This window comes from Brienomyrus brachyistius, chromosome 16 (genome assembly GCF_023856365.1).
Source record: "Brienomyrus brachyistius isolate T26 chromosome 16, BBRACH_0.4, whole genome shotgun sequence".
In the NCBI taxonomy this organism is placed as follows: Eukaryota; Metazoa; Chordata; class Actinopteri; order Osteoglossiformes; family Mormyridae; genus Brienomyrus; species Brienomyrus brachyistius.
This window is the reverse complement of record NC_064548.1, coordinates 5719642-5737375: the sequence shown is the minus strand read 5'-3', so window position 1 is coordinate 5737375 and position 17734 is coordinate 5719642. Positions and strand designations below refer to the sequence as shown.

Sequence of the window (17734 nt, the reverse complement as noted above, 5' to 3'; positions counted from 1 at the left end):
GGCCCTGGAGGCCATGCCACCAGGGAGACCCCTGGCTCCCACAGCTGTAAAGTCAGCCCTAACAGCCCCCCAACCAGTCAGCTCACGTGATAAACTATCACCCGCAAAGTATGCTTCATTTGGAACACAAGCACTGGCACTGGTGGCTAACTGCTCTGTGGACCTGTGCATGCAGTACCATAGGGGTCGAGATGCTGAAGTAGCATGTTCGGCTAACTAGCTACTGTAGCTAGCTATGACCTTAGAGTTAAAGTGCTTTTTTGAGCAACAACAAAGCCAGTGATTTTGGGTCATGGCAGGGCAGGGACAACTGATAAATGCACGTAGCTTCTAAAATAAGATAAATAAAAAAAACACTTATCAAATATTCTCCATTACCATTTTTAAATACTATTTAGCTAAAGCTAAATAGTTCCCCTTGAAATCATTCAAGAAAGCATAATCCAGTATATCGCCATTCTCTGTCCATTAATAAAACCTGGAACATGTTTTGCTCATTTTGAATACATGATGTACTCTACATATTCATGCTGGATTCTTTAAAATAAGACACATAAAATAGCTGTACAACTTTCAGTCTATGCCTAAAAAATACTAAAATTAAACTAATAAGTGAAATATACAAAACTAAACAGGAAAGTATATTTGAAATAAAAAATAATAAAACCACACTGAAAACTAACTTCATCTGCATTTCAAGGGAGGATTGGGGGGAAAAAAGCCCACAATCAAAACTATAACAACACGACTTATTTATTAAAATTAGATTTCAGTTTGCAGCTCTTCAATTTGTTGTCTTTTCCATGTTCTGAATCTGTTTAAGGTGGATTTTATGCATAAAATAAAGTAAATATGAATGGCCTGAATTAAATATGAATAAACACGATATGAAAACATTTATCGTGATAAAATATTTTACAGGGATAACAGGGAACTTCCGGTTTCATTTCTATTGGATGTATCGTGGCTAGAAAATGTAGCGGAAAGTGGCCAAAGAGCGAGTGGACAGACCACACAGAGGAAATCAGGACAAATCTCCCCGGGAGTGGTAACACCTGGGTGTGAATTCAGGCGTTCCTCTCTCTCCCCGTGATCTGACCGTGAGTCTGGGCACAGAGAGGATGCGTGAGCCCTGGTGAAGAGCCCGCTTAATTACTCCATGAGATTAGAAAAAGCACCATGGAGAGAAGCCAGTGTCATAATTAAGAAAAGAACAACAGGAGCTGCAAGATGCAGGACACCAAAAAGATACCCGTCCAGTGTGGGGGAGGGTGGCATTCAAACAATGAGGTAAAACAGAGGACTGTAGGAGAGGATGGCGATCGAATTAAAGAGTTAAAATCAGAGAGACAGAATCATTTCCAAACTCTAATTTTAATTAGATAAGCTGATATAAACTAAATTGAACAAATCAATAAGCCCTGCAATAAACTGAAAGTTTTCAACGGAATACTTCTAAAGATAGCTATTGACGGATGGAATGTTATAATTTAAAAACTTTACTTTATTATCAAGTGTATATTTACATCAGCAATATCCTGTGGGGGGCACTGCAAGGAATTCAATAAAAGACTAACGTTCATCTCCTGCAAGATGATGCTACACACCACAACAGACCATTTTAGAGACCAGACTCACCCTTCTGTAATTAAAGCAACACCATTATGTCACCTATCAGTCATTTTGAATCCAAAAGCCATGTATTTTCTTAAAAAGCCTGCTGTGCAATTTAATAAAGACACGCTGTTCTCACAAACCCAATAAAGGACCCGTCAGTCAGAAATTCACTGCCCCCCTGGCTTGTTGACTGTTCAGACATTCTTAAGTGCTTCCTAAAAAAGGCTAAAAGGTAAAAATACTACTCCCAGACTCCAGTTATTACCATAGTTTCTAGCCCTATTGTACATCTGGTCCAGAGCAACGAAATCCGTCAAGTAGGAAAAAGATGTATTTAAATGTGATGAGGTAGCGGCAGAGTGTGAAGCGCCTGGTGTGGATAAAGAGGCGCCCAGGAGGGAAGAAAATGATCCAGTGATACCCAGTGGTTCCTGGCAGGAGGGACAATATGCCAGGGCCGGCCACGGAGATGGCTATCTTAACAGCGAGCTGCGCTTTAATTTAAAAAGTGTTTGCACTGAGACACGGCGGAGTGGGGGCAGAGCTGGAGACCCTGGAGTTTTCATTTTGCCTTTATCCCCCCCCACACAAAGCTGGGGGCGGGCAAATGCATAGCCGACATACTCCCGAAAAATGAGGCAAATACAAACATAGTGCCCCCCCCCCAACATTCATCGCTAGAGCTTATCACGGAGCTGGGATCACAGTTTGTGTTAAAATGAGAATGGAAAAAAAAAGAAAAAAAAAAATCCTGACATGAAATGTACCATATAAATCAATCATGTTTGAGGTGACAGAGAGAGAGAGAGAGAGAGAGAGAGAGAGAGAAAGACAGAGACAGAGAGAGGGAGGGCAGGAATACCGGTACAGATGGGGACCTTACAGCAGAGAGAGAGAGAGAGAGAGAGACAGGGGGGTAGGAATACTGGCATAGATGGGGACCTTACAGCAGAGAGAGAGAGAGAGAGAGAGAGAGAGAGAGAGAGAGAGAAAGACAGGGGGCAGGAATACCGGTACAGATGGGGACCTTACAGCAGAGAGAGGGAGAGACAGAGAGAGAGAGAGACAGGGGGCAGGAATACCGGTACAGATGGGGACCTTACAGCAAAGAGAGAGAGAGAAACAGAGTGTGGGTGGGAATACCGGCACAGAAGGGGATCTCACAGCAGAAAAAGAGAGAGAGAGAGAGAGAAAGAGAGAAAGAGAGAGAGAGGGAGACAAGAGAGACAAGAGTAATGAGAGTGTGCCGGGGATCTTACTGCAGGCTTCCTCATCGGAGCTGTCCTCGCAGTCGCTCTGGCCGTCGCATCTCCAGTGCTCCGGGATGCAGCTGTTGTTCTTGCAGCGGAATTCGTGAGGTCCACAAGTCTTTTCATCTAGTCACAAAGAGAAAGAGAGGGGGCGCTAACAGGGGCACACCAATGGCGGGTGAGAGATCCCAGCAGTACCAAGTGATCACTGGATGAACAGGTAGCCACATAAGAAACCCGGCGAGAAAACCAGACGGGTTTTCCCAGGCATGCAGGAAATCATCATCTAAGATAAAGGATGAAATATAACCAAAAGTGATTTACTTACCTGTGTCTGTGTTTCTACTGCATATGATGTCCTTGCACTCACAGACTTTGTGCTATATGTGTAGCATCATAAATATATAAATACGTATATAAATTAGCTGTACTCAAAGCTATAATACGCCTGTATGTTAAAACTGCTCTCCCTTCTGATGTAATTGCTTGTCACCACTATAATTTTCTTAGGGGGTAATAAAAAATGTTGTTTAAAATTACTATAATTAAAAATAATAATAAATAAATAATTGTTAAAACTTCTGTTTGTCTGATTCATGTTTTGTTTGGCTTCCTGTTACAGGATATCAGCAAGACGCAGTTTCATAACCATGTTAGACATGTAGTCCCGCTGCCAGGAGAATGGACGAATGTATAATAATTAATCAACACATCACAAAGCCGTGTTTGAGTGCCGGTTCCTACACTTACGGCAGTAACTGAATTCTAATTTGACTGCAGACTGCAGGGGAATGTTAATCTCACCAACCTTTTCTGCTGTGGGCCAGAATACACCTGGTGTGCTTGAAAGACCAGTGGCAGACAGATATGAGGAGCAGTGACATCACAGGATCAATTTAGGAGGGATACAAATGATTGAAAATCGCTCCGAGGGACCCTACCTATCTTTCCTGAAGGGCTTTCACCGACAGAACAGTTTGAGTTTGAAAAACACCACCACAGGAAAGACTGATTGCTGGCAGACACTCAGAAAGGACTCACCCTGCCAATTACTGGTTTGTCTGTCTTGCAAGGTCGAATTTAAATATATGTAAATGGTGTTTTTCTACTCATAAGTAATTTTCTTTAATTTTAAATTAAATTAAGTTTTTATATGGTTTTGAATTATATAACCCGGTAGTGCCTTGATTGATTACTATTCAGCCCTCTTTGAATTAACAACCTAAATTAGTATTCTATTTTCATGAGAAATCGCATTAAAACACAAATGAGGTCCACCTGTTTTGATATGGAATCCACCTGTGTTCTCTGGCGTGAGGAGGGGAAGGCATCTTTACTGACTTTGTAACGTATCACAAGTGAAACGGCACACATCAGATCAGTCGCACTGTCAAAAAGCCCGAAGAACTGCCCGGGGAACAATGAAATGAAGTTGTTAGGGATGAAATACTTGGGGGAAAAAGTTATTAAAAAGGTTTTCAGAAGCCTCATATCTTCCCAGGAACGCTGTTAAAGTCAAGTGTAACATAATATAAAAATGCAACACCATGCAGGACCCCAAGGTCACTCTATCCCATGGAAGTGAGCGGCCTGAAGAGATGGGGAGCCGTCGGTGGTGAGACCAAGAAGGTGAGCTATAGCACAGAGTGGCAGAATTATGCCGAGACAAAGGCAGACTCGTATGTCTGAGAAAAGCCAATGGCGAATCACCTTGAGCCTGCTGGCAAAAAAAAAAAAAAAAAAAAATCATTTGGGTTTGATGAAAGCTGTTGAGCCCATTGGTCCAAAATTGGAGCACTATGGAGCATAAACCAAACAGATCATCACCCTGGTAACACCATCCCTATTCTCACTCATGCCAGTGATGGCATCATACTATGGGCCGGTTTCTTGAAAGGAAATTATGTTTTATTTGCCATTTGAAAAAGTACACTACAATGCGATAGTTTTCACATATTCCATCATGTGCATCTCTCTCTCTCTCTCTCTCTCTCTCTCTCTCTCTCACACACACACACACACACACACACACACACACAGACCAACCAAGGAACAATGAAATTAAGTTGCTAGGGGTGAAATAAATGGAGAAAAAAAGATATCTAAATGGTTTGCTGAAGCGCGCACACACACACATGCACCCACACAGACGCGCACACACACACACCTTAATCCCTACCTAGCCCTAACCTTAAACATAAGTGACCAGATGAAATACGAGATTTTTGCCATTTTTATTTTTTTGATTGAAGTCATATTTTTTTATAAAACTAAATGTGAAGCTTGGGATCAGAGTACAGGATAAGCTGTCAACTCCCTGGAACATTTTGCAGGGGGGGCTTAAGGCTCATAGGTCCAAAGGAGGTGTGACCATTCTGCAAGGACAAGATTCGAACCAGCTACCTTCGTATTACAGGTAAAATGTCCCGATCTCTGTCAAAGACAAGATCGACAGAGAAAAATATAGGGTCAGTCAGAGAAGAACCTGATTCAGTTGCTGAGAAGATGGTTTTAGAACAGATAAACATGGTCCAACAGGACAGTCACCCAAATTATGCAGCTATTACTATGACGGAGGGGCTTAAAACATGGACCACATGTGGACCGGAAGAGCCCCGCTAGAGCAGGGGCATTCCTTAAAACATGGACCGCATGTGGACCGGAAGAGTCCCACTAGAGCAGGGGCATTCCTTAAAACATGGACCGCATGTGGACCGGAAGAGTCCCACTAGAGCAGGGGCATTCCTTAAAACATGGACCGCATGTGGACCGGAAGAGCCCCGCTAGAGCAGGGGCATTCCTTAAAACATGGACCGCATGTGGACCGGAAGAGTCCCACTAGAGCAGGGGCATTCCTTAAAACATGGACCGCATGTGGACCGGAAGAGCCCCACTAGAGCAGGGGCATTCCTTAAACCATGGACCGCATGTGGACCGGAAGAGTCCCACTAGAGCAGGGGCATTCCTTAATACATGGACCGAATGTGGACCGGAAGAGCCCCGCCTGAACTTTTTCCTTAAAAAGTCATTCATATTTTTGCATCATCAGCAGCATTATTATTTCCAAGCGACACAACAAAACATGTCAAGAACAATAAAACAAGTAAAGCGTATGAATACACTGAGGACATCATATTCACTACGGTAACCTCATCATTACTCAGATCAGCTTCTGCAGCTGGCATCTGCAATTAATCGTGTTAAATTAGATTCAATAAAGGAGAAAACTTTGAAACGAATACATGCAAACGAAACTATTACAGAATTCTATCTATCTCTCTATATCTGTCTATCTTTGTGTGAATGTGTGTATACACACACACACACACACACACACACACACACACGGTTAGCACTGCTGCCTCACACCTCTGGGACCTGGGTTTGTGTCTCTGCCATAGCTCCACGTGTTTTTCCCATGTCGTTGTGGGGGTTCCTCCTGGTACTCTGGTTTCCCCCCACAGTCCAAAAACATTCTGAGGTTAATTGGAGTAACCAAACTACCCATAGGTGTGTGTGAATGGGGTGTAAGGGTGCCCTGTCATGGGTTGGCACCCCATTCTGGGTTGTTCCCCAGACCCCCTCTGACCCTGAATAGGATAAGCAGGTACAAAAAATGAATGGGTGTATGGATAGCTAGTTGAGTCTGTAGTGCGATTTCGCCATCACCATTTGTGATGGGACTGGCCCAGCAGATTTTTTGCCGGCACTCACACGCTATGATTTCTGGCTCCACTACTGCTGATAAGTTCCTTTCTGGAGCAAAAGGCAAGCTGACGGACATGAAAGTTCGTAGGGTTTTTCTGTTTTATTACTTTATGTCATGAACGAGATATATCGGCATTTTATGGCACAACATAATGGCTTTAAAACCAATACATAAAGCGTGTGCTGAATTAATTTCCACCATTAGCTGGCCGTAGAAAAAAGAAGAAACGCCACTGCGAACTGACCTGCGATCAACTTGCAATGATGCAACAATCTAAATTATTCATGCGTGGTAAATGGAAACATCCACTTAGCTCCCATGACATTAATGAAATCTTTTTGTGAAGTGACACTGTACAAAAAGCAACATTGGGATTCTGTGCGTTGGCTCATTAGATTTCAGGCTGTATTGTTAAATGCCACTTCAAAGAACTAAACAGCTTGTGGAGGAATGAAATGTTTACCAGAACAGTACATTAGCTGGCACTGGGGTGGCAGGATTTCTGCCTCAGTGTGACTTCCGTCTCTGGATGTTCTAATTTGCAGGCCATTCAGACATAAGAGCAGAACACCATTTCGGGGTCTGACCACGCTAAGTATAAGTATAATCCTTTATGAGCCATTGCACAAGTGTGAGTACAATAAAGGTTAAGTAGGAATTCATTTCTTCAGCTACCCCCATTTTGCTCTTCTCTGAAGTCTCAGCTCAGGTGCAACACCCCTAGGGCTGAGGGGTTAAGGGCCATTCTTAAGGACCCACATGTGATTTCTGTCGAGGCTGGGGTTCAAACCATCACCCATCCGATCACAGGCACAGAGACTTAGCCCGCTGAGCCACTAACTGCCTCCTGAGATACCAGAGGGCTTTATCGTAATTTTTTTTTTATTACAAAAAGAACAGCCGATGAACGCTAACAGACCTGACAAGGATGTCCTATGTGAAGTTGTGTGTGTGTTTACAGTCGCACAGTAGTAAAAATGAAAACCTCTGTGCTTCTCTTTTTCATAAAAAAAAATAAAACTGTTCCTCGTAATCTAGGGCTGCACAATATTGGAAAATTGTCAGATATTCCAGTGTGAATATTGTGCAATAAATGTTGCAGTATTTATGAAGTTTATGAAAATGAATATGAATTTGAAAATGTACTCAAAATAAACTATAGCAAAATATAACCAGTTATTATCTATCAATAAAATAATATCAAATAAGTTGGCGGTGTTGTTGCAAGTTGTGCATACAGATCACTTGTGTTTGCTCAATATCGTATCTATGGAATCCAAAATTTCCATAGAGAGGAAGGCTAATGTCTGTTAGTGATTGTTTTTCTTTCCTTACTCATTTTATTCAGTTTCTTAGTAAAGCAACATACTGTCTATGAGTGCGTCAAACAACAAGGACGAAAATGCTTATGATTGGCTTGGAGCCGTGCCCATGAACTTCAGACTGATTTTTAATATATACTGGATAACTAGATAATCTTAAAAAAACTATACAGAGTTTTAATATAGTTTCCTATGACAAATGAATAATGTTTCGGCGACATCTGTTTTAGTTAGCTGATGATAGTTGTGTTAGCTAGCTGATGATAGGTGTTTTAGCTAGCTGATGATAGCTGATGATAGGTGTTTTTAGCTAGCCGATAGGTGTTTTTAGCTAGCTGATGATAGGTGTTTTAGCTAGCTGATGATAGCTGTTCTAGCTAGCCGATGATAGGTGTTTTTAGCTAGCTGATGATAGCTGATGATAGGTGTTTTTAGCTAGCTCATGATAGGTGTTTTTAGCTAGCTGATGATAGCTGATGATAGGTGTTTTAGCTAGCTGATGATAGCTGATGATAGGTGTTTTAGCTAGCTGATGATAGCTGATGATAGGTATTTTAGCTAGCTGATGATAGCTGATGATAGGTATTTTAGCTAGCTGATGATAGCTGATGATAGGTGTTTTAGCTAGCTGATGATAGCTGTTCTAGCTAGCTGATGATAGGTGTTTTTAGCTAGCTGATGATAGGTGTTTTAGCTAACTGATGATAGCTGTTCTAGCTAGCTGATGATAGGTGTTTTAGCTAGCTGATGATAGGTGTTTTAGCTAGCTGATGATAGCTGATGATAGGTGTTTTAGCTAGCTGATGATAGGTGTTTTAGCTAGCTGATGATAGGTGTTTTAGCTAGCTGATGATAGCTGATGATAGGTGTTTTAGCTAGCTGATGATAGGTGTTTTAGCTAGCTGATGATAGCTGATGATAGGTGTTTTAACTAGGTGATGATAGCCGATGATAGGTGTTTTAGCTAGCTGATGATAGGTGTTTTAGCTAGCTGATGATAGCTGATGATAGGTGTTTTAGCTAGCTGATGATAGCTGATGATAGGTGTTTTAGCTAGCTGATGATAGCTGATGATAGGTGTTTTAGCTAGCTGATGATAGCTGATGATAGGTGTTTTAGCTAGCTGATGATAGCTGATGATAGGTGTTTTAGCTAGCTGATGATAGCTGATGATAGGTGTTTTAGCTAGCTGATGATAGCTGATGATAGGTATTTTAGCTAGCTGATGATAGCTGATGATAGGTATTTTAGCTAGCTGATGATAGTTGATGATAGGTGTTTTAGCTAGCTGATGATAGCTGTTCTAGCTAGCTGATGATAGGTGTTTTTAGCTAGCTGATGATAGGTGTTTTAGCTAACTGATGATAGCTGTTCTAGCTAGCTGATGATAGGTGTTTTAGCTAGCTGATGATAGGTGTTTTAGCTAGCTGATGATAGCTGATGATAGGTGTTTTAGCTAGCTGATGATAGGTGTTTTAGCTAGCTGATGATAGCTGATGATAGGTGTTTTAGCTAGCTGATGATAGGTGTTTTAGCTAGCTGATGATAGCTGATGATAGGTGTTTTAACTAGGTGATGATAGCCGATGATAGGTGTTTTAGCTAGCTGATGATAGGTGTTTTAGCTAGCTGATGATAGCTGATGATAGGTGTTTTAGCTAGCTGATGATAGCTGATGATAGGTGTTTTAACTAGGTGATGATAGCCGATGATAGGTGTTTTAACTAGCTGGTGATGATAATACCAGTGCCATGCAGAGATTTTCTGAGGGGCAGGTGTTCGAATGGGGGGGTGGGGTGAGTGTGGAGGGGGTCAGTTAATTTTGCATGATCACCAGTTATTGCAAACAGGCACTTAGAACCTAAAAAAGGGGGGCACCTTGAATCATTTGAGCAAAAGGGGCGGGCACTCAGGCTCCCCACCGCCCTGCCTCTGCCTGCTGAACACCGTAGAAATACCATATACCAGGGTATACTGTTGTGATGGAAGGAAGGTATTAAAATGGTGCTCTAACCTAAACTGAATTCGAAATCCTTACAATTTGAAAACTACATGTGCATGACATACAATGTCGCTATTAACATCACACAATTTAAAGTGCTGGTTGAAAATTTACTTTGTATGCGACAACAAATGTAAGCCTTGATGGGCAAAGATACACCACCTGAGGAGTATGATCATGCAACTAATATAAGAAAAAAAGAATATGGTGAACAAAACATGGAAACAGAAAAAAAATAAGCGCTGGTTTTACCCTGGAGTAACAGTAAAACGTGGTAAAGACCACAACGAGCAATAGCTGGTAAATAACAGGCTTGATCTTCCACGGTGAAGACCACAGCTAAGTCAGTTAGCCACGGACACGGGTGAAACCGCAAGACATTAATCAGACATCTTGTATTGACTGGGGACATTGAGAGTGACAGGGGAGTCAACATGCTCGTTAAATGTGGTGGGCGACTGTAAACACGCTGAGAAAGCATACGTCCAGATTAGCGGAATTAAGTGTCAGGCCAGAAGAATAGCGTGCATCCACAGGCTATGATGGCCACATCGATCTGGACATGAAGACAACACACGCCAGGCCCCCTGTGATGTCACCGCAGCTGTCCGCTCCAATATCACTCAATATCATTACAAGTTAATAACTAACTCCAGCAATATTATTTATGATTACCACTCCTGAAAATCGTTATTTAATATAGTCGGCTTGAGGGAGATTCCACTATGCATATTTAAATTTAATGTAAACTAAAAATAAGGAAATACAGCTCTGGTAAAAATGTAGAGACCATTCTATAAATATTTTTTTTAAATCTGCATTTTAAAATCCTGGTTTAATCCTGGTTCTGCTGACAGAAGGCTACCCTGTGCACCAGGCCACTTCCAGGCTGTGAGGTTCTAAGACAGCAGTAAACAAGAACAAGGTGAAGCAGGAGACACTGGCAGTGACCTAAAACCAGCCTGGTAGAGGGCAGGAGCAACTTTCTAATGCCAGAGATGAGCATCTACTTATCCGGCAGTGCCTCATAAATCGGAGCATGACCTCAAGTGACCTTCAGAAAGAATGGGAGACATTAAGTGGTGTGAAGTGCACTGGTAGGACATTTCATAACAGGCTCCTAGAAGCAGGACCGAAGACCCATAAAGCAATGAAGAAGCCCTTCATTAATGAGAAACAGGGAAGAGTCAGGCTGCAGTTTGCAAAAAAAAATGTATATTTTACACACGTGCATATCCATAAATTGAGAATCGGGTTAAACAGAAAATTTTACTGTTGTCTCTTAACTTTTTCCAGTGCTGTATATTGACAATTCAAAATGTATTAAGTGTGAAAAGCTGAAGTATTTTTGACAGTCCACATGATGATGAGGACGACAAAAATAAGGATTATGTAAATAACTAAAATGATAGCCCTAGTGGGGTAGGCATCTTGTTTCCCTGGCAGTGAAACTCATTCTGCATACAAGTCATTTTATAAATACTTTACATTAAATGCACCTCACACTTAAGATTTAACCTTAATTATAAAGTTTCCTGACAGATGCCGTTATTACATTCATCTTTTAGTTGTTTATTTAGTACAGGTACTCCCTGGCTTTGGAAAGTCTGACTTACAGACAATTCATACTTACGAACGTACTGCCATGAAGCCTGATATATTACAAAAAAATCAGGCTAAATATGGGGTGCCAGGCTGCCCATCAGGCACAAAGCAGCATGGGTACAGGCCGGATGGGGTTCCAGGCTGCCAGAGGGCACAAAGCAGCACGGGTACAGGCCGGATGGGGTGCCAGGCTGCCAGAGGGCACAAAGCAGCACTGGTACAGGCCGGATGGGGTGCCAGGGTGCCAGAGGGCACAAAGCAGCACGGGTACAGGCCGGATGGGGTGCCAGGCTGCCAGAGGGCACAAAGCAGCACTGGTACAGGCCGGATGGGGTGCCAGGCTGCCAGAGGGCACAAAGCAGCATGGGTACAGGCCGGATGGGGTGCCAGGCTGCCAGAGGGCACAAAGCAGCACGGGTACAGGCCGGATGGGGTGCCAGGCTGCCAGAGGGCACAAAGCAGCACGGGTACAGGCCAGATGGGGTGCCAGGCTGCCAGAGGGCACAAAGCAGCACGGGTACAGGCCGGATGGGATGCCAGGCTGCCAGAGGGCACAAAGCAGCATGGGTACAGGCCGGATGGGGTGCCAGGCTGCCAGAGGGCACAAAGCAGCACGGGTACAGGCCGGATGGGATGCCAGGCTGCCAGAGGGCACAAAGCAGCACGGGTACAGGCCGGATGGGATGCCAGGCTGCCAGAGGGCACAAAGCAGCACGGGTACAGGCCGGATGGGATGCCAGGGTGCCAGAGGGCACAAAGCAGCACTGGTACAGGCCGGATGGGATGCCAGGGTGCCAGAGGGCACAAAGCAGCACTGGTACAGGCCGGATGGGGTGCCAGGCTGTCAGAGGGCAGAAAGCAGCACGGGTACAGGCCGGATGGGGTGCCAGGCTGTCAGAGGGCAGAAAGCAGCACGGGTACAGGCCGGATGGGGTGCATAGAGTGTAAGCAGGATCTAATCCCTAATCCTGGAGGTCTGGGTCATGGTATTGCTCTCTGCCCCCCGTGATTGAATTGCCATACATAACAACAATAACAAAAATAAAGGAAACGTGTCTTTCCATCTCAGTTCACACAATGGTTCACTCTATATGCTGGTTTGCTCACAGCAGCTCCAACACTCAGTCTCATCAATAATTTCAAGTTCAAAGACAGCCAATCACTATCAGGCACAGGGTCTCTGATATCAGCTTAACACCAAAGCCCACCTGAGCTTCTCTGTCCATGGAGTGATAAGAATCCTTGTGTCCACGCTTGCCGCTGTTTACTGCAGGTGATGCAATGCTATCGTGTGACCTTTCAAAACAATCCCTCTTCAAGCAGCCAAAGCTATTAAATCTGAACTCACAAAACTCCCTGTCTGTAAAACTAACACTGACTGGAAAACTAGCTGTGTTTTTTCACCATATGATGGTTGAAAGAGAGAGCTTTGGTTCCACACGATGAGGATTCCCACACAAGGGAGCCGATATTCCCAAAGGAATGCAGAAGTGAACACGCTCTGGCTTTTTTAAGCCCACAGACAATACTAAGCGTGTTAGATGATAAAATATGAAACGACATCCAGTTCTTTGACAGTACTTCAGAACATACGATGTCTTTATTTAAATAATAAAGTGCATGTCAAAGCCAGACAAGCAATTCCGCAACAGGCACAAATGAGAAGCCTTCAGGACCACGGGGGCTTCCGGAGCATGGGGGCGTCAGAAGATTGTTGCTGCCCCCACAGCCGCCCTCCAAGCCTGTGCCCACCCAGTTCCGGGGCCGAATAGATTGTAGCTGTGTAACTGGTTAGCAGAACATATTGCTTCACCATCTCCTAAATAAGGAATGTGATTATTCAATATTTAGTGTAGTGACTGTCTGAGGCCAACAGGGGGCTCTGAATCCTCTGGGGCTACGTGCAAACGCAGGGTTTGAGTGGCGGTAGACAGTGCCACTGATTACTGGTCTCTGGAATGGGGGGAGCCAGAAAGTGCGCCCTTCTTCTGTGAGTCGAAGAGCGTGACACCTCTCTGACCTTGGGCGGTGGCGTGGCGTGGCAACGGGCCGGGTGGAACCGATGCCGTGGTACCCCGGGGGAATCGCTGAAGCCACGGGGGAAATAAGCCAACTCTCCTCCCAATTTTCACCCCAGTTTAGTTGTCTCTGATCCTCTGTCAGATGAAGCCTCCCTGTGCGCTTTCCGGAATGCAGAGGACAGCTGGTTACACCCCCCTCCTCCTCACACCCCTGCCAGCACCCGGTGAGTCACATGGCGCCTCTGTCATTTGTGCCAACGAGAAGCCCACGGGGGGGCCCGAAAGACAAAAGGGTCTGTACGCATGCTGTGTGTAGGGAGGCCCCCCCAATACCCAACCCCCAAAAGCCCAAAGGGTCTGCACGCACACTGTGTGTAGTGAGGCCCCTCCAAAACCCCCAAACACCCCCAAAAAGGAAAAATAATGCAGCCTGGGAAGCATAGTGGACAAAATATTTTGAATTATAGTGTACTCTGGACATAAACAACATATGAATTTTAATAATAGCACTAATAATAACTGAACAGCAGTACTTTCTTCATCCTCATCTTTGCTCTGCTCTCCATGAGACAGAATATCTGTAACCCACGTAAGTCCAACTTAATGACTTCGAAATGCTTATTAGCCCCTGTTGCATTTTAGGAAGCATGGGGCAGCTGGATCCTGTTCGCACTTGTCGGATTCACACCCCTGCTAGGGGTGGAATTGAGTTAACCTCCCTGTCTCAGCGTTCTGATGTCCAAGTGCTTCACAGGCGCTACTCTGCCCATGTGTGATGGCACCTTGCTGAATAAATAAAGAACATCCACGTCAGTTTAATCCCTAATCCACCTGCTCCCTGAGAGCGGTGTGCAAGGGTCTGCTAAGCAGTCACTACACCAAATATTAAATAAATGGCATCTTTATTTAGGAGACACAGAAGCAGCATGTTCTGCTAACCAGCCAGACAGCTATGATGTTCTCATTGTACCTGCTAGCAACATATTGTAATAATTTTGAAACACTTGGAGAGCCCAGGGCCCCCAAAGTAAAATTTTTGAGTAGGGCCCCAGGAAAAACAAACCCACCTCGCCCACAGTAACAGTTTTCCAAGTACCCAGCTCAGAGATAACTGACAGGGACGCTCCACCTACCGCAGTTGGCCTCGTCAGAGCCGTCTGCGCAGTCGGGGTCCTCATCGCAGACCCATAACTTGGAGATGCAGTGCATGGTTGTTTTGCACTGAAACTGGTCCGGTAAGCATGTGCTCTCCGCTGAAGAGGGACCGGGGTTTCACACACACACACACACACACACACACACACACACACACACAAACACACACACACACACACACAAAGAGAGAGAAAACAAAAATAAGTGAATCTACAGAAGAGAGGTACAACAAGAGTGCACAGTCAAAACATGTGGATTATCGCAAAATGAAAATGATTAATTCATTAATTCATGAAAATATAAAAGACAATGTGACCCTTGCTGTTCTTCCATTGTTAAACACATACTGTAAACTGATAACATTGTGGAGCTTCATTAGATCTTTAATGGAGAGTACTATGTTTCAGTCCTAGCAAACACCTCTTTTTTAACTGTCCAGTGCCACCAAGTAATGCAGATCCCAGCCAAACCCACATAATCAAGAACATAAAAGCCAGTTAATTCCTGAAGTCAGATCTCGCTGTGCTAAACAGGCCTGGTTCCAGGCTCAGCGCTGTTGATGGGACCCCTGAAAGCATCCGGATTGCAGCATTTGGAGACATGCGGAGATATTCACAACTGGCCAAAGCGCGCCACACTTAAGCCAGAAGCCTCTTGGCAGGCCATGAAATTAGCAAGCCAGTGGAGATGGGGAAAGATTCAGCTTCGCTGGAAATGCCCTCAGTCAACATGTCGGATTTTGGTGTATTTCTATAGCGCTGAACTGGTCTGTCTACGTGAGAATCTTGCTTCAGGAAAATGACATGAGGTCCACCTTTGATCTTTGTCTTGTAGGAATCTCGATACATTAAAGTACATTTGTCCAAAAGCTACACTAAACTCCAAACCTGCACTTCATATGGACCAAAGATGACACCGGATGTACCGAATCTGGAATTAACAGGCTTTACGATATATAAACACCCTGACGCAGTCGCTCCAAATCAAAACCATGCAAAAAGTGTCCATTCTCCAAGGAACTTGTAAATCTTTTTTCGTCGTCTTTGGAAGACGACTCTTTTTAATCACGGCCCGGTATTAAAATGAAAAAGCAGATTTGTCTGAGCTGTGAAATAATTACAGCCTGTGAGATTAATCAGGGGTTCTCACAGTCGCATACTTCAGCTGGAGATATCCTCCCATTGAATTTAACGACTCAGAGACATTTGTCAAAGCTGTAATCGGAGGGCCGCCTTCAGCAAAGGCAGATAAAGTTGCTATTCTGCTCCTCTCTTGCGTATCGGCGGAGCGGTGCCCACTCTTCAGACAGGAAATGACTGCGCGTGTCACAGCCGAGCTCTTTGTGCATGGTCTCACAGCTCTATCAGCGGTTGAGCGCAGGCACGCTTCGTGACGAGGTCGTGTCACCGCCAGAGGCCAGTGAGGAACTTACGGCAGTCGGTCTCATCCTCGGCATCGCCGCAGTCATCCTGCCCATTGCAGCGCAGGTTCAGGGGGATGCATTTCTGCTTCTGAGTGCACTTGAACTGGCCAGACAGGCAGACATATGAGTCTGGAAAATAAAGGAGGAAAGACATATTTTGTGTTCAAAATAATGAGGCCAATCATAAGAAACGCAACATGGATGCTAAGACACTTCAGCATTAACAGCGATTCTGGTTGCATAACCCCTTGTGTACTGGGTGAAAAGTTCATTGACTGCTATAGTTTATGATCATAAATGGTAGCTGCTAAAAATGTGTTTGAGAATTACAATTCCTGTTTGAGGATAAGAAAATTACTCCACATGCATCATGCCTGAAAATAATATGAACACGTTAAGGCGAGAGATGTAGGAAAAAGAAGACAGAGAGAGAGAGAGAGAGAGAGAGAGAGCAACGGTTCAACAAAGAGAAGATGCTTCAATCTCAAAGCGAAAAGGATCCGGTAACATTAATAAAAGCAGACAGATTCCTGCTTTGACATTTCACACTTTTTGCAGCCTTTCAATGACAACCCAGATCCCAAGGGCTCAAAACCCTTTTGTCATTTTGACTTTTGTTGGTTTATTTTCGGTTTTTAAAATAGCTTCTCATCCTTAGAGGCTGCGAGGAAAAAAAAAAGTGACAGAGACTGAGCAAATTAATTTTGAGCTATAAAGAAACAGCAGGATGCCTTACCACAGTTGGCTTCGTCAGAATTATCGCCGCAGTCATTCTCGCCATCGCAGATGAATGGGGGGAGGGCGCACAGGCCTGTCCCACACTGGAACCGTCCCGGTTGGCACTTGAACTCCGCTATTAAAGATTAAACCATAACATGAGACGAAACCTATCTGATATCTCTCAATTATCTTGTACTTGTATCTTCTTGTTTTGCACCTTCTTGCATTGTATCTGTATTGTTTTGCACTGTTTTTTATTGTTTGCACTGCCTGTATCTTGCATTGTCTTGGTTTGTTTGGCACTGGCAATTGTTTTGCACTGTCTGTATTGTCTTGCACTGTCTTATATTGCTTTGCACTGTCTATTGTTTGGCATTGTCTTGTATTGTTTTGCACTGGCAAATGTTACGCACTGTCTTGTATTGTGTTGTCTTCCCCCCATCTGTACTGATTAGCACCGTCAGTTTTGCACTGTCCTGGATTGCTATTCCCCATTTGTATTGCTTTGCTTTGTCTTTAGGTGCTTTTAACCCTGTGTAACTGTACCACAATGCATCCGCTGCTCATGACAAATAATGATCTTGAATCTTGAACTGTTTGCTTTTGCTAATAGACACATGGTCCTTCATTAGTTTTTAGAGCAGTTAAAGGGAGGAGAGGCGGTCTATTACAGCCCACTGCTTCCAGGGAGTATAACAGATTTTCTTGCCTCACATAAAATGGATCATTATAATGTGAAGTGTGAAGTATTTCTGGGCACCTTTTCTTCAGCCGCTAACTCACACTCATTACCCTGATCCTTGGGCTACGCCCCAGCTCCCTCCAAATACTCTTCAGGCACAACTAAATGAGAAATGCCCAGCATGAATGCTCGATCTGTGCCGATTATGCTGATCATGGGCACAATAAAA

The 17734-nt window shown here is 44.0% G+C and overlaps 1 protein-coding gene across 10 annotated transcripts in view; it reads right to left on the bottom strand.

Moving 5' to 3' along the window:
* Nucleotides 1-17734, bottom strand: part of LOC125710026 (low-density lipoprotein receptor-related protein 1B-like) — a 339401-nt gene that overhangs the window by 39070 nt on the left and 282597 nt on the right. For all 10 annotated transcript variants that reach the window (XR_007382901.1, XM_048979177.1, XM_048979181.1 and 7 more), the window contains 4 exons: nt 16840-16956; nt 16113-16232; nt 14659-14778; nt 2877-2993 (listed from right to left, as the gene is read on the bottom strand). Coding sequence is in view for 9 of the 10 variants with exons in the window: in XM_048979177.1 (XP_048835134.1) it covers nt 2877-2993; nt 14659-14778; nt 16113-16232; nt 16840-16956 (474 nt within the window). In the remaining variant the exon portion in view is untranslated. The remainder of the gene's footprint in view (nt 1-2876; nt 2994-14658; nt 14779-16112; nt 16233-16839; nt 16957-17734) is intronic.